Source organism: Ammospiza nelsoni, chromosome 25 (assembly GCF_027579445.1).
Source record: "Ammospiza nelsoni isolate bAmmNel1 chromosome 25, bAmmNel1.pri, whole genome shotgun sequence".
NCBI classification, from domain to species: Eukaryota; Metazoa; Chordata; class Aves; order Passeriformes; family Passerellidae; genus Ammospiza; species Ammospiza nelsoni.
Genome location: NC_080657.1, coordinates 1,171,046 through 1,193,172, shown reverse-complemented (window position 1 = coordinate 1,193,172; position 22,127 = coordinate 1,171,046). Strand labels below are relative to the sequence as shown.

General features: G+C 53.8%; 1 protein-coding gene across 3 annotated transcripts; it reads left to right on the top strand.

Annotated features, from left to right (window-relative positions):
• The first annotated feature begins 193 nt into the window (after positions 1 to 193).
• On the top strand, positions 194 to 21,008 carry GRHL3 (grainyhead like transcription factor 3). 3 transcript variants are annotated; one of them, XR_009419987.1, is made up of 16 exons: positions 194 to 256; positions 9,080 to 9,266; positions 9,870 to 9,931; positions 10,911 to 11,250; positions 11,398 to 11,477; positions 12,993 to 13,146; positions 13,504 to 13,615; positions 13,773 to 13,867; positions 15,312 to 15,470; positions 15,912 to 15,990; positions 16,268 to 16,370; positions 16,889 to 16,923; positions 17,516 to 17,604; positions 17,686 to 17,771; positions 18,607 to 18,671; positions 20,156 to 21,008. XR_009419987.1 is itself a non-coding variant. In XM_059488701.1 (16 exons), exons 1-16 carry the CDS (start codon positions 240 to 242, stop codon positions 20,268 to 20,270), a joined length of 1,806 nt encoding a protein of 601 aa, XP_059344684.1. In that variant the 5' UTR covers positions 194 to 239; the 3' UTR covers positions 20,271 to 21,008. The 3 variants fall into 3 exon arrangements, 2 of the variants coding, with proteins under 2 accessions (XP_059344684.1, XP_059344683.1); XM_059488701.1 differs by having other exon boundaries at positions 10,914 to 11,250; positions 16,237 to 16,370; XM_059488700.1 differs by having other exon boundaries at positions 16,237 to 16,370.
• The last annotated feature ends 1,119 nt before the right edge of the window (positions 21,009 to 22,127 follow it).

Below are 22,127 nucleotides of genomic sequence, written 5' to 3'. Positions count from 1 at the left end.
ATCCCCGAGATGAATCCCCGATCCCGCCCCTTTCTGCTCTCCCCGGGGGCTTTTCCCCGGCGGCCGGCAGGGACAGGGTTACACTGCACCTGTCTGGGTGTACCTGTCCCAGGGCACCTGTCCCGGCAGCCAATCCCGGCACGGCCGCCCCACCTGTGCGAGCGCTGCCATAAATCAAACACCTGGCAGGGAATGTCTGTGAGCAGCACCGAGCAGCGCTGCTGAGACTCACCGCGGCGATGTCCAATGAGCTGGAGTAAGTGAAGCCTTTATCCCTTCTCCTGTTTGGGGAAATTCCTAATGGGCTGAAGTGCGAGCCTTTATCCCTTCTCCTGATTTGGGGAAATTCCTAAGGAGCTGAAGTGTGAGCCTTTATCCCTTCTCCTGATTTGGGGAAATTCCTAAGGAGCCGAAGTGCGAGCCTTTATCCCTTCTCCTGATTTGGGGGAAATTCCTAAGGAGCTGAAGTGTGAGCCTTTATCCCTTCTCCCGATTTGGGGGAAATTCCTAAGGAGCTGAAGTGTGAGCCTTTATCCCTTCTCCTCTGCCTCAATGCCCAGTGAGCTGGATAAGTGTGAGCCTTTCTGCTTTGGGGAAATTCTCAATGAGCTGCAGTATGTGGAGCCTTTTTCCCCTCTCCCCTGCCTCAATGCCCAATGAGCTGGATAAGTGTGAGCCCTTTTCCCTTCTCTGCTTCGGGGAAATGCCCCATGAGCTGCAGTTCCTTCTCCCCTCTGCCTCAGTGCCCAATGAGTGCAGCGAGTGCAGCTTTTTCCCTTCTCCCCTTTTCTCGCCACCGGGGCTGGAGGGGATTCCTGGGCTGCTCCTCTGTTGGTAAAGCAGGAAAGAACGGGATGGGAGCATTTTCCTGATTTTCTGTCGCTGGTGCTGCTCTGGGGAGGAATCACTCATCAGAATCAATCACTCCTTTTCACTTGGGACTTGTTAAAAACCACGATCCTGGTTGGTTTTTTATCCCCGGCTAAAATTGACACATGGGGTTTATGTCTAAAGGGAATCTGCTCTGCCTCTGTCCAACAAAATCTAACAGCAGCTTCAGGAATCTGGTTTAACTTTATTTATTTGAGAAAATACTTTCCAAAGTATTTACCAGTCTCTAGTTTCTAGGGGTGGGGATTGTTGTGTGTCTTTTTTTTGTTGTTTTTGTTGAGGGCTTTATGATTTTTTTTTTTTTTTTGTTTGTTTGGGTGCACGGTTTTGTTTTTTTTTTTTTTTCTTTCTTTAGGTTTTTTGTTTGTTTTGGGGTTTGGTTTTTAGGTGTTTTTTGTTGTTGGTTTTGGTTTTTTTGTTAAGTAAATTTATTCACACGATGACCCTATAAAATAATTTATTCTTTTAAATAAGAAAAAGCTTTTAACGCCTATCGATCCTGTATAACCCTGGTTTCTAATTTTGGCACCTCTGATATATTTTGGAGTTCTGGATGCTGATGGTATGAGCCCAGCACCTCGTGCCTCGCACCTCTGAAATAAATAAAGGCGAACAAGTGTCAGGTTGGCAGAATGCTGCTGAACGCCAGCCCAGTCCAGAACCCTGCGTGAAGGATTTGTCTGTAAAATATTTATCGAGAAATAGAAATTACATCTGTCTGTGTAAGGATCTGGTGCTCTGAAGGTGTTTTTTTGGAGAAAGCCGCACGCCCGAGTGTGTTCACCAGAGCTGCTGTGTCAGCCCATCTCCTAATTAAGAACCCTGCAAAGGCACGGCAGTAATTATTATTTTATGTAAATCGTGGGATCGATCTGCTCGGATCGATCGAGAATCTGTCACTGCAATTTTCGCTTTCGGAAGTTTTTGGGTCATTCAGAACCGGTGCTTTTTATGTTTGAGGCCGTGTTTGGCAGCGGGGAGGCGCGGAGCGTGCGATTGATGGATTTATCGCTAATTAGGGCCAGAATTACACGGCTGCTGCCTCTGCCCTCCCAGCGCTGTTAACCCTGAGCCTGCGGGCCGGGGGAGAGAGCCCTTGCCACAAACCATCCTTGGCGAGGATCCGGCATCTCGGGAAATTCCGCTTTATTTCAGCGGGGCTGGAGCGGCGGCAGCCCCCAACAGAGGCCGGGGGACATTTCGGGCCGGAGATGCTCGCCCAAAGCTCTGCAGGGGATTCCTTGGGAATGGGAATTCCTTGGGAAAGGGAATTCATGGCAGTGAGAATTCCTTGGGAATGGGAATTCATGGCAGTGAGAATTTATTGGGAAAGGGGATTCATTGGAAGTGGGAATTCATGGCAGTGAGAGTTCCAGGGAATGGGAATTCCGTGGCAGTGGGAATTCCAGGCAATGGGAATTCTTGGCAGTGGGAATTCCAGGGAATGGGAATTTTGTGGCAGTGGGAATTCCTTGGGAGTGGGAATTCCAGGCAATGGGAATTCCTTGGCAGTGGGAATTCCAGGGAATGGGAATTCCTGGCAGTGGGAATTCTTTGGGAATGGGAATTCCTGGCAGTGGGAATTCCAGGCAATGGGAATTCCAGGCAATGGGAATTCTCGGCAATGGGAATTCCTGGCAGTGGGAATTCCAGGCAATGGGAATTCCTGGCAGTGGGAATTCCTGGCAGTGGGAATTCTCGGCAATGGGAATTCCTGGCAGTGGGAATTCCAGGCAATGGGAATTCCTGGCAGTGGGAATTCCTGGCAGTGGGAATTCCAGGCAATGGGAATTCCAGGCAATGGGAATTCCTGGCAATGGGAATTCTCGGCAATGGGAATTCCTGGCAGTGGGAATTCCTGGCAGTGGGAATTCCAGGCAATGGGAATTCCAGGCAATGGGAATTTCTGGCAATGGGAGTTCCAGGCAGTGGGAATTCCTGGCAGTGGGAATTCCTGGCAATGGGAATTCCAGGCAATGGGAGTTCCGCAGCGCCAGAGGAGCAGGGAAAGGCTCAGCCCCGTTTGCTGCCAGGGCAGGAGGTGTCAGCGGGGCAGGAGCTGAGAAGAGGCTGCCAAAGCCCCTGCGGGAGCCGAGGGGCTCCGAGGAGCTGCGAATTTGGGGTAATGGCCAGGGAGCAGCCCCGGAGCGAGCCGGGCACAGCTGCCCAGATGTGCAGGAGCTCTGATATCTCCATTCCCACGCTCAAAATGCCACGGCCCGCATGGTCCCTTCCCACCTCCCCTTTTGGGATTTAAAATTCCCAGAGAGGACTGGAAGGGAGCAGCGGGGCATGGGAGGGGGAGATGTTTTGCCTATTCTAAAATATTCTAACTGCTGATTTCCATAGTCTTCTAAACGGAACCTGTGTCTAACTCTGCCTGCGTGGGCTGGAAGGAGTTAACCAGGAGTTACTCCCAGTTGTGGTTTTGTGGTCGAAACCATGATCGCCAGAAGCAAATTTTTGTCATGCATAAGGTGTGTTATTAAAACTTGAGTTATGCTCCTGGTGAATGAAAAGTTAAAGCCCTTTTATAAAATCCTGGCAGCAAAGCACACAAGGGATAACCGTGCCGGAGCAAGGGAGGCTGGCTCGGATTCTTTTTTTTTTTTTTAAGTTATGTAAAGAGAAAAAGAGATTTGTAAATTAAAGAAACAACAATCAAATAACTGCTATGCAATTCCCAACAAAGGAGTAAAAGCCCTCTGAATAAACTCCAGACTCAAAGCAGGAGTGAATCAACATTTGCTCAGTATCTCTGCTTTGATGCTTTGGGTCACATTTGGGGCTGATTGGTCCATGGGAATGGTTCCAGGGAAATTTGGAGAATAAAGAGTTCCTGGAGGAGGATCTGCTCTGGCTGGGGTTTGAACTGTTGATCCAAAGTAACATCCAAAAATGCACTTGTACCTGGATTGCACCTGCCAGCCCTTGGGATCAGCTGATTGGCAGGGACAGGAATCCTGGAGTTGTGTGAGGAGGAAAAAGGCAACAGCTGAAAAATGGTAATGATAAAAATGATAAAAAATGAGTGGAACTCATTATTGAACATATGATTGTATGCCATTGCTCACAGCCAGGTTCCCAGGGCTTGGAGGGTCAGAAATAGGGAAGAGATTGGGGTTAGATGGGATATGGGGAGGAAATTCCTCCCTGGCACAGGTGCCCAGAACAGCTGGGGCTGCCCCTGGATCCCTGGCAGTGCCCAAGGCCAGGCTGGGCAGGGACAGTGCGAGGTGTCCCTGCCATGGCCTGGGTGGTCCCTTCCAACCCAAACCACTGCAGGTTCTGAGGGTTCATTTCTTGTCCCTTTAGGTGTCAGTGCTGTTCTGGCTGTGGGGGGAGGCTGATCCAGCCCCATCCCCGTCCCAGCCTGATCACACTCGAGTGCTGAGAGCCCCAGGGCTGGCACTGCCCCTGAACCCCTGCTCTGCCCCCTCCTGTTCCTGCCATGCCCTGCCTGGGCACCCTGAGCTCTGCAGAAATGTCTGATGTTATGGGGTCAATCAGATTTGTTTGGCAGAACCTGGATCAGGTTTCTTTGGCAGAGCCCTTGTGTGAAGCTCCTTGTGCTGGGGGTGGATTTCGTGTGGAGCAGCCAAGGAGAAGCTGCAGCTCCTGTGCTCCCAGGACACTGAGCCAGAGCAGGGACACGCTGCACCTCGGAGCTGGGACTGCTCAGGCAAAAATCCCCCAGGACGGGGAGGGACAGGGGGAGCCCAGCCTGGCTGTGCCCCTGCAGGGCCCTGGAGCTGCTGGGCAGGGCAGGCAGCTCCATGTGAGGCTCCTGTCAAGTGTCCTGCCCTGGCACAGCTTCCTGGAGCCTCTTGGGCAACAGGATCCACCTCTGGCACCGTGAGCAGGGCACCAGCCCCGTGCCAGGCGTGCAGCCAGGCAGGGGAGGGATCAGCACAGCCCTGGCTGGGGGGACCCCTGTGCTGGGACTGAGCACAGAGCTGAGAGGCTGAAACCCCCAATCTCTCTTCCTTGGAAAGCTGTGACATCCCCAGGGTGACCCTGCTGCAGCCTCTGGCAGGATGTGCTGAGGGAAGCAGAGACCCCTGAGTAAAGCTGGGCTTTGTTCTCAGCACAGACAACCCATAATAGCTGATTGCTGGCTTAAAAATCCACATTATCTGAAAAGCAGTAAAAAAGAAACAAATTATAGTGCAGAAGTTTGTATTATGGCTGCCACTGGGGGGTTTTAAATCCACATCTTGTAAAAACATGATGTTTTAAAATTTCCTTTTATTTAAAAGTCATGGCTGTTGGAGTTGGAGAATATAGAAGAATTACCTGTGATGTGTTCCTTTTGGTGGATGAGGCACTGAGAGCCTCAGTGGGGTTTGTGTCCAGGAATAACTGTACATAAATTGTCTGTGTCTGTCCACAATGAGAACAGGAATGAGAGTGGAGTTTTCAGCAATATTCCAGAAGTGGGAGCAGATGCTCAGGGCCTGGTTTTGTGTCTCCCTTTGGGGCCAGATACCCCTGAAACTCAGGACACCCCAAAACAGAACCTGCTGGGAATGCTCAGGTGCCTGAGCTGAGCTAGCCCTGGGCTGGGGCTGCTGAAATGCCCCTGCACAAAGCCGGGGACAGAGCCCACATTGTTCTCCAGCTGCCAGAGAAAATATCCCAGGAAATGTCCCGTGGGCAGAGCAGGTCAGGGCCAGGGGACAGAGCCTGGTCTGCTGGGCTGTGGGTGACACTGTGTTGTGCTTGGCACCCCAGCCGTGTTTTCCATCCTTAGTCTGTTTGTTGTGTTTCTTTCTGTGTTGTTTTTTTTCCTGGTTCTGTCTCTGTTTGGATTTTTGCCTGGCTGTGTGAGTGGGCTGGTGACAATGCCCTCACTGCAGCCTGTGCTGTCACTTTGTGTTCAGGTGTGCTTGTTTATTAAACCTGCACAGGAATTCCAAAATGCCAGCTCAGCTGAGAGCTTTGGCCTCAGCACTGAGGGTCTTGGTGGGATTCTGTCCCCCCTGACAGGGCTTTGCAGGCCACAGTCCCTGCCCTGTGCAGGGCACTGCTGATCCTGCCCCGAACTCCTGACTTGGGCAGCTCCAGGGTCGTTCCAGGAGGGAGGAGAGGGCACTGCCCAAGCCCAGAGCTGGTGGAGCCCCCACAGGAGCTGCCTGGGCACCCCTGAGCTCCGCAGGGCTGGGGCTCTGTGCTGTGCCCGTGTTTGCTGCTCTCCAGGGGCTCAGTGGGATCTGCTCTGCAGGGCCAGGGCCAGGCTGGGCTCAGTCAGGTGCAGAGGAGAGAACAAAGGCAGCAGCACCGAGCTCAAAGGCACCAAAGCTCCCAGAGCCACCACAGAGGCAGGAGGAGTTCAAGGGCTCTTTCCTGCCCTGAGTGTTTATCCATCACCAGGAGAAATTGGGGAAACAGAGATGGGCTGGGCTGGAGCAGGAGAGGGGCTGGGATCACCTTGTGTCACATCCCAAGTGTTTGGAAACAAACAAATGCTCCCTGCCCCAAAGCCTGCCGTGCACATGGCCCCAGCTCCAGTGCGCCCAGGGCAGGGAGGTGCTGCTGCTCCCAGGGTTGTGTTTCCCGGGCCTGGAGAGGAGCTCTGGCCTTGCCAAACACACCAGGGAGCTTGGAACGGGCAAACAGGGCCTGGCCACGTGCAGGGGCATCACAGGCAGGAGCAAAGTAAAGTTCAGCTGTGTTTGGTTCTGGATTTGGGTGACTTTGCTGCTGTGTTTGGATCTGGATTTGAGTCTCTCCCTGCAGCTGTGCCTCACAGAGGCTGCCGATGGGATCTGTGTGTCCTGTAGGTCCTGATGTCAGGAAGGTGCCTTGGATTTGTCACACACCTGCTTATCTCAGATCACCTCAGGCACTGGGGAGCTGTGGTGGCCTTTGGGAGCAGGGTCAGAGCAGGGCTGATCCCAGGATGGGTGGATGGGTGGGTGCTCCCTCAGTTCCTGCAGGGTGGGTTCTGAGGGGCTCCACTCACAGGGATCCCAGGGACTCTGGAATGGGAACAAGGTGGGATCAAGGTGCAATTGCTGTCACCCAGGGCAGTTCCCAGTGCACGGAGCAGCTGCTGTGCCTCTCCAGGCCCCTGTGGGTTCTGAGCACCTCCCAGCTGTGTGTCCTGCTGTCCTGCTGTCCTGAGCTCTGCTGTCCCACTGCTGCCAGCAGCACCAGGGGCTCTGCGTGCCCACGCTGGGCTCTCTCCAGCTCAGGGCCCTTTTCCTTTGCTCTCTCCAGGCTGTGGCAGTGCAGGTGTCCCTGGGTGTCCCTGGGTGCCTTTTCCAGGTTTCTCCCAGCAGAGGTGAGGGGCAGAAGGGAATACTCACACAAGGAATGCTTTAGCTGAGGGAGGATGAATCTCCCAGGTAATATATCGGTGTTTTTAAGCTCCCGAGTGCTTTGTTGCCCCATCCTGCCCCGTGTGTTGATCCCTGCCGGTTCCCAGGTCGGAGCCGAGCTGTGCCGCTGTCCCTGGGGAGGATCGGGGAGCTGCGGGTCCTGCCCGGGCAGGAGAGCCGAGCCTGAGTCACTGCCGGGCCCCTGGGAGGCAGCGGGAGCAGGAGGAGGAGGAGGATGGAGAAAGGCTGCGTGAGAAGCGCTAAGACAACGAAACTGCCCCGGCACTGCGGGGCTGAGAGCGGGCCCGCTATGCCCGGGAGCGGTGCCAGCCCTGCCCAGCCCTGCCCCGCCGGGCACGGAGCCCCGGGAGCCTCCCGAGCTCGGGGTGCGGGGAGAGCAGAGGATTGCTGAGGGGAAGGCTCAGGGACAGCAGGAACAGCCCCCGGTGGCCTCATGGAAACAATCAGCGGTAACTCCTGACCTGCAGAGTGATTCCGTGCTGACATTTGTTTGTTAGGCAGGGGAGGCACCAGAGCAGGAGCCTGAGCCAAGCAGAGCTCGGGAGGCTGAGCCTGGAGCACCCCAAGCTGTCCCTGCACGGTTTAAGGTGAATCTGTGCAGGTGACAGAGCAGCCATGGGAGCTTCAGGGATGCCAGGTTCCTCCCAGGAGGAATGATTGTTCTCTGAATGATTCACTTAAAAATCTCCACCAGGACTTATTATAAACACATGGAATGGCTTAATGAAACAACATATTCCTTATAGAAATGCCATTAAACTGCAGCATTCATTGCTGTAACTCCTGAAGTTTCCTTTGCCTTTCCATGAACAAACATCAGGTGATGTCCTGGTTCAATTCCAGTCAGCTCCTGACAAATTTGGAGATTTAAAGAGGTTTTTAAAACCTTTCTTCTAATAAAACCCAGTCTTGCTCTTCCTGGACTTTGAGGAAAAGGGAATTTCTGTCCATGGAGGTGTTATTTGATGGTGAATGGTGTGGGCAGTGGTGGTGACAGGAAGGTCACTGTCACAGGAAGGTGTGACAGGAGCAGGGCTGAGCAGGCTCAGCCTCTGTGGATGTGCTGGGATTCCCTCAAAGGTTGGACTCAATGATTTTTGGGGGCTTTTCCAACCCAAACAATTCCAGGATTCCATGATTCCAACCTCCCAGGGAATGCACAGAGGCACTGCTGGCAGGGCTTGCTGGAGGAAAGGGAAAGATGACTGATGTTTGGGCAATTCAGTGTCTGACAGTTTATTAACATAAGATGGAGAGACCTGGAGAAAGTGCCAGAAGTGAGGACAGGCAGGGCCTTATTTTGGTGTGTTGCTTCTCACGTAGTCCCACGAGCCTCACCTCAGTCAGGAATTCTTTAGTGGAAGGGAGGGGGTTGTGATCTGCCTGTCTGCTTCCCTCTGAGTAAAATCACCTACAAATAACTGGGAAAAAATAATTTCAAACCATGGACTGCAGCAAAGGGAAACAATGAGGTTTGGTTTCATCCGGCACTGAGTGCCTGTGTCTGACTGGGGCTGTGCTGGCCTGGAGCTCCACATCCAAGGGAAAATTGTTCCCTGCTCCCTGTTAGTGCCCAGCACCTGGGACAGGGCAGTGGGGCTGGGGGAAGGAGCAGCTGAGGGGGTTTGGCCTCCCTGGGCAGGACAGGGAGCAGCTGCCAGGGGAGCTCTGGCCTGGATTTGTGCCCAGCTGCAGCAGCAGAGGAGCTGACCCCAAAGGCTCCCAAAGGGAGTTCAGCACCAGGAGAAGATCCCTCCTGATCCCACAGAGCCCTTGGGAAGCCCTTCCTGTGTCCATGGAAAGCTCTGTGGGAAAAGCTCCTTCCTCATTCCCGCTCCCCCCAGTTTCAGATCCGTGCGCCTGATGAAGAATGACACCATGAGCTTCCAGAAATTCCCCTACACCAGCGAGGATGAGGCCTGGAAAACCTACCTGGAGAACCCCCTGACTGCAGCCACCAAGGCCATGATGAGGGTGAACGGGGACGACGACAGCGTGGCCGCCCTCAGCCTGCTCTACGACTACTACATGGTGGGTGCCCTGGGCTGGCAGAACTGGGGTAGAACTGGGGTAGAACTGGGGCAAAACCGGGGTAAAACTGGGGTAAAAGAGGTGCAGAATATGTGTAAAACATGTACCACCTTAGCAGGGGACCCCTCTACTGAGCCCCCCCATCCCCTGAGCTCCCCCAGTTGTTTATCCAACACCACACCGGTATCCCCAAAGGTAAACTGAGGCACAACCCAGCACTTGGAGGGAATCCAGAGCATGTGGAAAAGCTGAACCCAGTGCCTTGAGTCTGGATTTTTATCCATGAGGGCTTTGAGGGCTGTTGGGCTGGAGCAGCCTTGCAGACCCCACCAGTTCTGTTCTCCCAGTGCTGCTGGAGGAAGGAGCTTTGAGAAATGGGCTCTGATTGGAAGCAATAGCAATGGTGTCCCCACTCACTTGGGGGCTTTGAAGGTCCTGCCCAGAGAAGTTGCTGTGGTTGTCCAGGGTTATTTGGGAGCCCAGGGCAGAGCCCAGCTCTGCTGTTTGTTCTTCTCGTGGGGTTTTCTTAGCCAGGGCTAACTCTGCTCTGTTTCCCTTTACCAAAATCCTGCCCTAACCAAACTCTGCTCTGCCCTGTCCCAGGTGCCCAAGGAGAAGAGGATCCTGCCAGCTGGGATGGTGGCACGCAATGACCTGGCCAAGAGGTTGGCTTCAGTTCCTGCTCTCTGGGGCTGCCTCACTCTGCTGCAGCTGCTGAAGTGCAGGATGGGCTCTGAGCTTGCAGAAAATAGACATCAAAGCACGGTGTTATTACCAGCAACAGTGCAGCTCATTAACCCTGAGACACACATTAAAATTCTTTAGGCCAGGTCCCAAGCAGGGATAAATGGAGCTACACCCATTTACACAGCTGAGCATCTGTCTGGCTGTGCTCAAAGGGGTTCTGCTGATTTGCAGCAGCAGAAATTGCCTTTAGTTGCTATTTTGTGACAATTGCAAAGGGCACAAGGATTGAGCACTGAATGGCCAAATCCTGGTTCATTCCCTGAGAGTTTCTGTTCCACTCTCCCAGGATTCTCCTCCAGTGACTCCCATTTGTCCTTTGAGGTTTTCAGATAATTGACTATTAAATTAATGCCTCATTTGCCACTGTGAGTTCAGTTCCCCTCCCTGGGTGCTGTACTTTGGCACTCTCAGCTTTGAACCACTTGACAGAATAAACCTCCAGTGATACTTCACCCCTTCAGAAGTAAACTGAGCTGCTTTTAGTTTTTGCTTCCTAAGTTGCTGGAGTTTGTGAATTTGTACAGTAATTGTTTTTCCTTAAAAAAGGACATAAAAAAAATCAGCTTTGAGCATTGATGAGCCATAAAAAGACTTGTGATGGACAGCCCACACAGCGTCACCTTTGTTATCACCCCTGCTGCTCTGAAATGAAGGAGCAGTGGATGTGCAGCCCCAAACCACATCCAGACCAGATTCCCTGACTCCCTGTGCTCGTCCCTGATCTGCTGAGCACCTCTGGCTCTGCTGCCTGCCCCGAGAGCTGTGGGTGGAGATCCCCAGGGCTGTCAGGGCTCCCAGGCACTGGCTCAGGGTCAGCAGCACAGGCAGACCCTGCTGGCAGTGCCAGCGAGCTGGGGGTGCCCTCTCTGCCCTGCCCTGAGCCAGGACTGTCTCCAGCAGGCACTGCCACGGGATGGACTATGAGCCTGAGCTGCCCTCCTTCGATGGCTCAGCCCATCTCATGAAGCTGCTGTCAGAGAACGTCTCCATGAGCCAGGAGTTCTGCGAGCCCCCCAAGAAGAACGGCCTGAGTCTCGAGGGTGTCCCTGCTCCTCACAAGGCAGCCCTGCTCCCTCCAGGCACCAGCAAGCTGGAACCCACCCCAGACAACTTCCTGGTGGCCCCTGGGGACGTGTATGACAGCAGCTCCCTGAACTCCCTGTTCGAGAGCCTGCCCATGGCCCCGGCCCAGCAGCGCTGGCAGCCCGACAGCACCTTCAAGGAGGACCCCCAGGAGGTCAGGCTGGGTCTGGGGGCACTGGGCTGTTCCTGGGGCATTTCTGGGGGTTTATGTTAATTTTGGAGGTCTGTTGTGGTGTCTGGGAGAGGTGCCCCAAAGCCATGAGAGGTTTGACTCTTGGTTTGTGTTTGCTCTTGTCTGCAGACATTGCTCTTCAGTGACATCCTCAAACCCCAGCCAGAGCCACCCTGCCCCGAGAGTTACCCCTCAGATGGAGTGAAGAGGTAACAGCAGGCCAGGGCTTTGGGATTCCAGGAACTCTTGGCTCTTTCCTGGGGAAGGACTGCATCCCTTTCCTGTCCCCAGCCCAGCCTTGGCAGTGACCAGTACAAATTACAGATCCTGTGCTTGTGCAGACACAGTTGTGTCTCCCTGGTGTTTTTGGAGCAAGGGGCTGCCCCATGAGCTTTTGGACCAAAGCTGGGATTGCTCTGCCCCCAGACTGGGCCAGTGCAGGGCCAGCTGCTGTCCCATCCCAGGGTGACAGCCCCTTCCTGCTTGCCTGGTGACACAGAGGGACCAGGTGGCTGCACCATGTCCCCACAGGCCACTTGGAGTGGGGTAAATGACAGGGAAAGGAGGCTGCCAGGGCAGGAGGGTGATAATCAGCCTCCCCTAATCTAAGGTTTGGGTTCTCACTTAGCACTGTTAGTCAGCCTTGATTTTAGAGGGTGCCACTGCCTCTCATTCCTAAAACATGTGAGGGATTTCTTCCTCCTTTCCACCCCTCTGCCAGGCTGAGCTTTGCTGCTCCAGATACCAAATCAAACCTCCCAGCAGGTAACATTATTTCACCTCCCACTTTTTATTTGCTCCTGAGTCAGCTGACTGGGTGAGTCAGCTGTCAGACGTGGGGATGTTCACACAGACAGCAGAAGCTCCTGCTCACTGTTTATTTGTGCACTGAACTCCTCTGGCTCTCCTGGCTGCAGATAAGAGGAGCTGCCAAGCCCATCTTCAGAGATGGCATCACAGGAGGTGGAGCAGGAAGAAGATGGGTTGGTGACTAAACAGGGCACTTGAAGGGTCTGAGTGAAGGCTCCTGTGCAGGTGGTGGCTTGCACAGATCCCTCCCAGCAGAAACCAGCTGTGGCCTCATGGTTTCAGTGCTCAGCTGCTGGTGAAGGCCTGAGAGCTGCTGAATTCAGGCTCTTCTTTCAATTTCCATTGCCAGCAGTGACACCTTCTCTGTGTGCCACCGCAAAGCTTTTCTGTACAGATTAAAGTTGGTGCCCACCACAGTGAGGGTGTGAGCTGGGATCTGAGCCCAGCTCTGCACAGCCAAGCAGGTGTTGGTGTCCTGCAGGTCCTTCTTCTACAGGGCCACTAAGGGAGAGTCCTCCTGGCTCTCCAGTTATGGGGATGGATTTGGAGCCAGGAACCTGAGTTAGATGTTGTAAAAGTCCCTTCCCAGGTCCCCATTTTTGTGTGTTTTTCTGCAGGCTGCTGGTTGAGCAATGGTTCTGTTGCCATCCACACACAAACACTGGCTGCAGTCACATCCAGGGGTTTTTTAAGCCAAAGCTGGGGGTAAAATGAGGCTGTTGGGGCAGTGCTGCTCCCCAGGGTGTTGGGGAGGATCAGAATGTGCTGTGCTGTGTCAGGGTGTGTGAGGTGGGGAATGGAGCAGAAACTGGAGCCTGTAACCCGTGGGGTGGAGGCTCCTGGGGCTCTGTTTTGCTTTTGCAGTGAAACAGCAGCGTGTGCTTATTCATCCTTCTCTCTTTGTTCCATCCAAGTGACTTTGAATACACGCTGGGGTCACCCAAAGCCATTCACATCAAATCTGGGGACTCTCCCATGGCCTACCTCAACAAAGGACAGTTCTACCCCATCACACTGCGGACAGCTGGAGACAGCAAATGTTTGCACTTGTCCTCAAATAAAGTGAAGGTAAGAGGCACAGACAGGCTGACAGCTCTGCTGACAGCTCTGGAATGGGACATCCAGCAGCTCCTCTGGCCTGGGAATGGAGCTGAACGTGAGCAGGAATGGCTTTGTGGCTCATGTGGCTTAAAGGGGTGAATGGGGTGGATTCAGTCCCCCAGGATAATCCTCTGCTGCCCTGCAGAGCCTCCCTGGCAGCTGGAACCTGTCACAGGAGCTCAGGGGTGCACAAAGGGCCTGGGGGGGCCGTGCAGGAGGGCACTGATCACTGCTGTGCCCTGTGCTGAGCTGGCTGTGCTGGTCAGGGGGGCACTGATCACTGCTGTGCCCTGTGCTGAGCTGGCTGTGCTGGCTGTGTTGCAGAGCGTGGTGATGATTGTGTTTGACAATGAGAAGATCCCCACGGAGCAGTTGAAGTTCTGGAAGCACTGGCACTCCCGGCAGCCCACGGCCAAGCAGAGAGTCATCGACGTGGGTACGAGGGGCTGCCACACCTGGGGGCTGGGCAGCTTCTGCCTCCTCTTCAGGGCCTCCCTGGCTCTGGGAGTCAGCCAGGGCAGGATTTGGGGCTGGCAGGCCCCTTGATGTCACCAGTTTCAGCCCCAGTGCTAACTGCTCTCCTCTCCTTGCAGCTGACTGCAAGGAGAACTTCAACACGGTGCAGAACATCGAGGAGCTGGCCTACAACGCCCTGTCCTTCGTGTGGAACATCCACGAGGAAGCCAAGGTACAAACTGCCCTGCAGGGAGCTGGGAATGGTCCTCAGCAAAGCTGCAGCTCCCTCCTGAGAGCCCAGCCCTGCCCAGAGCTCAGACGGAGGCAGAGCCACTGCAGTGTTTGCCTGGCAGGACAGCAGGACACCGTGCTCAGAGTGCTCCAGCACTGCCATGAGCTAACAAACACTCTGGGTACACCCAGCCTGGCTCAGGGATGTTTTCTTAGTGCTGATGGATAGCTCTGAAGAAAAGGTTTTGCAGCAATTCAGGGCTCTGCTCACATGTACCTGCAGCCTGTTTGAATAAGTCCCAGCTGAGGGAACAAAGAGCCCCCTTGGCAGCAGGGGGATGCAGACAGACTGACCACCCTTCTGTGGGATGGAGCCAGGCAGGTCACAGATCCCTTTTCACCTTAAAATCAGCAAAGTTCATTACAGCAAAGCCTTTGCAGCTCTGCCTCTTCTGCTCAGACCTTTCATTAACACTTCGTATCTAGTGGGGATTGAAAAACAGATGAAGTAACCAAGGAAAAAAAAGAAAAGCATAAATAGCCCAGGTCTCTGAAGCTTGGGAAAACCCTGCCTGGCTTTGGGATCTCAATAAGCCCAAAGGCAACCTGGGTCTTTTACAACCCAGGAGGTTAACAAATGTCTTCAAGGCAGAGCTGTCAGAAATGGAAATATGTCAGGTATGTGGCAAGCCCTGGGGGCATCTCAGCAAAACTGGATTTAACTCTTAGCAGAAACTCTGCTCACTCACTGGCCTGGGGCAGGGAGAGGTGAGACTCAGAGAGTGGGAGTGAGGCAGGAGGGGTCAGGGGCTGGAACAGGAGGGCTCAGGTATTTGGGTATTTGGGTTGGCCATGGCACCTGTTACTGCTCTCTCCAATTAAACTTTTTCCCCCAGTGAAGAGGTTTTCTTTCCTAAGAACTGACTGGAGCTGACATTGGGTGTCAGGGCTGAAATCCTCAGCTGGGGGAGCTCTGGGAGCTTCTCCACCTGCAAATCTGTCCCCAGGGTCCGGGGGAATTCCAGGGTCACACCAGTGAATTGGCAGTTTGGAGATGTAATTTGGATTCGAGCTGTGCTCAGCTTTTCTTCCAGAGTTCCCCCTGGAGTGAACTCCCTCCTGGTGATAAAAGAGCCCAGTGTGGGATGAATATTTATTTAGGCAGCACTGCTGGGCAATTCCTGAGGCTGCAGCCTTGCCCTCCTCCCTTCCTGCAGGGCTTTGCTGTCTGAGGGTCCCTTTCAAATGAGAGATCAGAAATATCAGCAAGAACATCCCCAGGCAGGATTTGGGGAGGGGAGAGGCTGAGTTCAAGAGCTGGAATAGCTGTGGGGGAGAGGCTCAGGTGGAGTCCAACTGCCCTGGGAGGGCTGAGGAGCCTCAGCAGCTGCTTTGGCCCCTTTTGGGGAGGTTCCCAGCAGCACCAAGGCTGTCCCTGTTTGCAGGTGTTCATTGGGGTGAACTGCCTGAGCACAGACTTCTCCTCTCAGAAGGGGGTGAAGGGGGTGCCCCTGAACCTGCAGATCGACACCTACGACTGTGGCAGCGGCAGCAGCCAGCTGGTGCACAGGGCTGTGTGCCAGATCAAGATCTTCTGTGACAAGGTACAGCTCTCCTTCCTCCATCCCAAAACACAGCTGGCCCCAGGAGTGAAACCAGAGAGGCTGGGAGAGCCCAGAACAGCCCAGACCCCTGACTGTGCTCACAATAAACTCTATTGCTGACTCTATTTTTGACTAGTTGTTAAATATCAAAAGAGATGAGAGATGAGAGTTTCCTTGGAGGTTCTTCCCCAATCTCAGGTATCTTCCCATGGAAAAATTTCTCACAGCTATTCTTGCCTGTGTGTTTCATTTTTAGAAGCAAATTTTATTTTTGTTTTTCTAATTTCTGAGTGTCAGAGAGTCTTGGCTTGGGCTGGGGAAGGTCCCTGAGGTTTTTCTGAGTTAAGGCTGCCCTCACCTCCATGTGTCACACCCCAGAGGTGGCCATGGAATCAATGTTGGAAATGTCACTGTCCTAAATTTCACTGGATCTTCCCACAGGGAGCAGAGAGGAAAATGAGGGATGATGAAAGGAAACAGTTCAGAAGGAAAGGAAAATGCCTGGACTCCAACAACAATGGTGAGTGTTTGTGTGTGCTCCCTGCTGAAATCCCTGCCTGTCACCTCCCATGGACCTGGCTGTCCCCAGGCCTGCTGCCCTCAGGCCCTTGCTGGGCTCCTTCCCCTCCCAAAGCCCCTCAGGAGCACCCCCAGCCCCTGGCGATGGTTCTGGGCTGCCCTGGAGCTGCTGCAGGTCCTGTCCCTGGGCAGGAGCTCCCCTGTTCCAGAGCGAGGGGCTGAGATGAACTGGACTCTCCGTCTGTAGGTCTCAAAGGCTGTTTGCTCTCTGGCTTCAGAGGGAACGAGATCACCTTCCTGCGGCCCGAGAGCGACCTGGAGACGCAGCCCGTGCTCTTCATCCCCAACGTGCATTTCTCCGCCCCCCAGAGGTGTGGCTCGGTGAGTGCCCCGGCCTGGCTCCCCCTCCGGGCTGCGCTGAGCCCCCCGAGCCCCAGCCCCAGCCCAGCTCTGTGGGATTGAGCTGAACTCCAGTCCTGAGGGCCTGGCCATGCAGCAGTGCAGGGTGGGAGAACCTCTGCAGGTGTTCCTGTGCTTTACACACCTGCACAGGACTGTAGTGGGATCAAAACTAGCAGTAGAAAATAAATTATAGCAAAATGTGACCATCTCAGTCCCTGTGCGGGTGGGACATCCCCCCACTGTCCTCTATCCAGTGGCCTTTAGAGCTCCTCATCATTCCCTGCCTCAGTTTGTCAAAACCAGGGAATCTGGGGAAGTTCTTTACATCAAATTTCATTTAATCTAAGAAACAGATCTTTGGGTTTAATTGTGTGGGAAAACTGATGGGTCAGGAGGAGGGAAATCACGTGTAAAGTGTGCCCAAGTTGCCTCCCCCAGCCTGTCCAGCACACAGTGATGCTGTGCACACTCACAGATCTCTTTCCTTTGCATTCCAGGTGCTCCCTCCTGCTGTTCCCAACTCTGCAAACAGGTGAGGATGCACAGTGTGCATTTCCCATCCATCAACTGCTCTGTTCCTTTGGGAATGTCAGGGCTGTTGGATACCCCAGGGCAGGATAACTCAGCTCAGAGTGTCCCTGATGCCCCGAGAGTCAGAACATGAGTTAAACCTTGTCCTGGCAGGGACTCAGGGCTGCAGGAACATGGACGCATTTCTGTCCCTGTCACTCCAACATGAGCTGCTCCCTGATTGTCCTGCTGTTCTCATGGAGACAATGTCTGAAAGGGAGAATAAAACATCACAACTGGCACTGAAGGGCTCAAACACCCAGAGGCTGGAGAATAATCTGGAATGAAGTGGGATCAGAATTGAAAAGCAGAATCCCCCCCAGCCTGGGCCCTCTGTGTGGGGATTCCAGTGCCCCACAGGAGGTGCAGGAGGATTTTTGGTTTGGTGACCCCAAACCTCTGCAGGCCCTCTCTGAGCTGTCCTGTGCTGCTGTAATTACAAACCAACAGTTAATTGCTGGCTGGCTGTGGGAGTGAGTGGCTGTTCAGGCAGAGGCTGGGCAGCTGCAGGGGTTTGTGCCCTCCTGAGTGTGTTTGTGTCTGTCCCTGCCCAGGCTGCCCCTCAAGCGGAGCGGGGCCTCCTTCGGTGACGACTTTGATGCGGTGCCCCCAAAGCACAGCAAGGACGAGGATCCGCAGAGAGGTAACCCTGGGACCCCAAGCCCCGAGCCACAGGGCTTTGGGAGCCTGGCAGAGCCCCTGAGCAGGCCCTGTTCTCCTGCAGTGCTGCTCTACGTGCGCAGGGAGTCCGAGGAGGTGTTTGATGCTCTCATGTTGAAGACCCCAGACCTGCAGGGCCTCAGAACAGCTGTGAGTGTCCCCAACCCCCTGGGAGTGTCCCCAACCCCCTGGGAATGGACAAACTGCAGATAAAAGGGGATGGGGCTGGTGAACAGGGAGCTGGACATGGGCTGCTCATGTCCCCTGCCTGCTCTCCCTTGGGAATGGGAATGGAAGTGGGAGCAGGAGCAGGAGCTGAGCTGTCCCCAGAGCTCCTGGCGTGGCTGTGTTGTGCTGCAGAGTGAGGATTACACCTCCTGCCCCATCCAGATCTTCAGGGAAGTCTCCTCTTGTGACAGCACATTCATATTTTCCACTGTCAAACACCTTTTCCATTCTCTAGGCTGGGCATGTGTGATCTGAAACCCTCCCTGGCCTCGTGCTGGAATTCCCTGGCTGTGTTTGAGGAGCACAAGGACATATTTCTGTCATGGTTATCAGCAGCATCTCTGATAACCCAGCCCTCTCTGGAGACTGCTGGGAAGGAAACAAACAATAAACCTCCCAGATTTGGGGTGGCTTTATGGCTGCACTTGAAGCTCTGTTGGTTTTACAAACTTTTAAAAATAGGGCGTTTGAAAAATGTCAGCACAGAGCATTCTTTGCCATCTTCTCCTTCCCCCATCCCTCACCACAGAGTCAAAAACCTTCATGGAAAATGCTTGGCAAAAACCTCCAAAACTCCTGCCACCCCAAACCAAAACTGAGCTTGCCCAGCAGAATGTTCAGGTCATGGTTTTGTTCTCTGCAGTAAAACTGAGGGGGAATCCTTTGCTGCTGAACACTGGCTCGCTGGTATCTTTGATTTTTATCATGGGAATTTCACTTTACAAGTATGAGAAATTGCCATTGTTTTCTCTCACAGATTTCAGAAAAATATGGGCTTCCTGAAGAAAGCATTTACAAAGTCTACAAAAAGTGCAAAAGAGGGTAAGCTAATCTCTCATCTGCTTTTCTGATGTGCCTCCAAAGCTGTTCCCTCCAGCCCCTGCCATTGGCTCCAGGAGCATTTTAACAAGATAATAAAAGGTAGAGCCATGGCAGGCTCTGCTATTTGCAGCATATAAAACTCAGATCTTTCTGGGCTTTAAAGATTTGGGATAATGCTTGTTTGTATTATACTTGTTTGGAGGGTAAAGTCTCCCAAGGAAAGGAAGTTGGGTGAAGGTGGAACTGTTTGGGGATCCTTTGTCTCAGTCTGAAAGCCTGAGGTTATGGAGAACTTATCAGAGAGGGATCAGTGTTTGCTGCTCCAAAAAATGCTGGAATGTCCCTGGCTCAGGGTGAGGGGTGGGCCATAGTGAGCCTCTGAATTCTTCCACCTGCTGCTGATGCTGCTCATCCCTTAGCCCCAGAAATGGGAATTTTCTCCCCAGAGGAAAAGAGCTGCACTGGTGGCTTCAGGGGAGAGGCCACCTCACTCACTTTGGCTTTGGTTTTGTTCATGCCTTATCTGATAAGCGGTGAGTGTTTGGTGATGACTGAGAGGGAAACCAGGCAGGAGGAGCAAAGAGGTATCTCATGAAAAGGAAAGGCCACACCTGGAAATTAGATTAAATAAATAATTTTGACACCTGGTTTAATGAAGGCTGGATGTGACCCATGCCAGCAGCTACTCCTGAAGTGTGGGAGATTGGAGATAGCTGCACTCGGGCTGGTGGCAGGGTCAGGCCCAGCTTCCTGCTCCCCCAGATTTAATTTTCAGTAATTTTATCCTATTGCTCCACCCTAAACAATCTTCCCTGGTAATTACAGCTTGAGGGGCAGATCTCCATCAGGTGAGAGCCAGTGCAGCTCAGTGGGACTGCCTGGCCTGGCAGCAGGGCAGGGCCTGCCCCAGCCATGGCCCTGCCACAGGGGTGAGCTCAGCACATGAGCTCGGTCCCAGGGTGACTCAGGAGCAATCATGAGCAATTCTGGATCTTGCTGAGGTTTGGTCTGGAGGAACAATCCAGGGCTGATTCCTGATCAGCATCCCTGGGATTGTTTGTGGCTCAGCAATCAGATGGGAGCTCAGCACAAGGGGCACAGGTGACTTCTGTGGCTCCCGCTCTGGGGCAGGCACAGATGGAGGGAGCAGCTCTGCTGGGGAAGCTTTTGGGTACCCACAGAGTCCATGGGGCACCTGCTGGAGCCAGAGCTGGAGCCAGGGCTTGGGGTGCTGCTGGGGCTGGTGCAGCCAGGAGGATTCTGATGCACTGGGCAGGGCCAGACCCCCAGTGCCAGCATCCCTGGAATTCCTGACTGTGCCAGGACAGAGCTCCCAGGGCTGGTGACTGTTCTGTGCTGGATCTTCCCTTGTCCTGTGCCATGGCTTTAATTAATTCATTAACAGTGGCTGAGCCCCTCAGACTGGGGAAGCTGAACTGCTTTCAATGTGCTGCATCTGACCCAGCCATTCTCCTTCTCTGCAGGATCCTGGTGAACATGGACAACAACATCATCCAGCACTACAGCAACCACATGGCCTTCCTGCTGGACATGGTAGAGGCAGAGAACAAGTTCCAGATCATCCTCAAAGAGCTCTAAAGAGCTGCAGGCAGCACTTCCTGGCACTTCTCTCCGAGCTGGCACGTGTGACCCCACAGAACTCAGCCCTGTGCCCGCTCTTGTTGCCTTGACTTGAACCCCACGGCCCCGGGGCCGGGCCACAGACTGCTGTGACATCATCCTGTGAACGTGGAACTTGGCTCTGTTGACTTCATTATTATTATTATTATTATTTTTTATTATTATATTTGATTCCCTTCTGGCAGCGGGCCTGAGCTGCCGTTTCAGAGCTGGGCACAGGAGGTGACACTGCCAGGCCTGGGCAGAGAGCAGAGCTGGTGGCCCTGGCAGGGAGTGATGCCATCCCAGCCCTGGCAGGGAGTGATGCCATCCCAGGCCTGGCCTCTCCACAGCCCCTGCAGAGCTTTTCCAGCAGGGCAGAGCCTGGCTCTGAGCTCTGAGCTCCCCTCTGGCACAGAGACTCTCCCAGCTGCAGCCCCAGCTGAATGGACACTGCCTGCTGAACACCCTCCCTGCACATCTCTGACTGTAAATACCACGGAGGCCTCCACAACCCCTGTTTATACATTTCTGTGTTGTTCCTTTTGTATTTTATATGTGTATAAATATGCATTGTTTTATACTGGACTCAGTATGTGACACAGAGCATTTCAAACACAGGCTGCTTCACATTTCTCTGTGAACTCCTTTTGTAACTGTGTTGTTGGTTGTGTTGTTTTGGATATTCTGTACTAATAAATGCTCAAGGACTGAAAATGAAGCATTTCCCCCAGCTCTGGAGTTGGGATGGGCTGGCCAGGAGCCAGGGCAGGGAGGTGACCCCAGAGGCACCAAAAGGGCTCCAGGATGGTTTTGGCCAAGGTCTGTCCCCTCTGCAGCCACCGTGTCCAGCTGTGTCACCAGCTGGGACTGAGTCCCTGCACTCCTGTGCTCAAACTGCCTCAAGCTGCTTCCCATTTGGGTCATCAGATGCCAAGGGGAGCCCTGCATTTTCTAATGAATCCTCTGACCAATGAAAACCAGGGCCTTTCCTCCTCCCTCTTCTTCATCCTCTGCTTTTCCTGGCTGTGTTAAAGATGTACCTGAGGCCTGTGAGTGGGGAGGAAAGAAAGAGCCCTGGGAAGAGGATTTGGAAATGCTGGAATGTGTCAGCTTGGTGAGTTTTGGATTACTTCAGTACTGTTTGAGGATGGCCTCTGAGATGAAACACAGATAAGCTGCAGGTTTATCAGCCTTTGGGATCTCTCCAGCACTCCTTCCCTTCAGATCACAAACTCCTTCTTCAGCAGGATGGCTCTGAATCAGTGTTGATTCTGTGAGTCCTCCTGCAGCAGAGTTTCAGCTCCAGTTCAAACCGGTCCCACCAGGAATCCCCCAGAGCTCGGTGTCTCCAGCTGGAAGTTGCAGGTCCCCTGTGCCCTGCTGTGCCTGGGGACAGCTGGGGAGGGTGCAGGCAGCCCTGGGCTGTTGTGTGCACGCAGAGTTGGGGTTTGGGGACCTCTCACCCCTCAGTGAGTTGCTCTCAAAGTCTGATCTTCCTGCCAGACAAACATTTACCCGTATGAGCTTCGATTCCCCCAGCAGCACCACTCCTGATTTACAGCAGCAAAAGCCATCTCAGGTGTAACTCTGTGCTCCCAGCAGAACAAGGATGAATTTTGCTGGATGTTTCGGGGCTACCTTTCCCACAAACCCCTCCTGGCTTTTGCAGGGGCTGCAGCGCCCTGGGTGTGCACTGGGACAGTGACTGCCCCCCTGGGGTGGGATGGGGGCAGACCCGGCAGTGGTTCCGTGCGGGTCGGGGCAGTCCTGGCCGTGCCGGGCCGGGTCCCGGTGCCGGCTGCGAGCAGGGAAGCGCTGCCGGGGCAGAGTCCC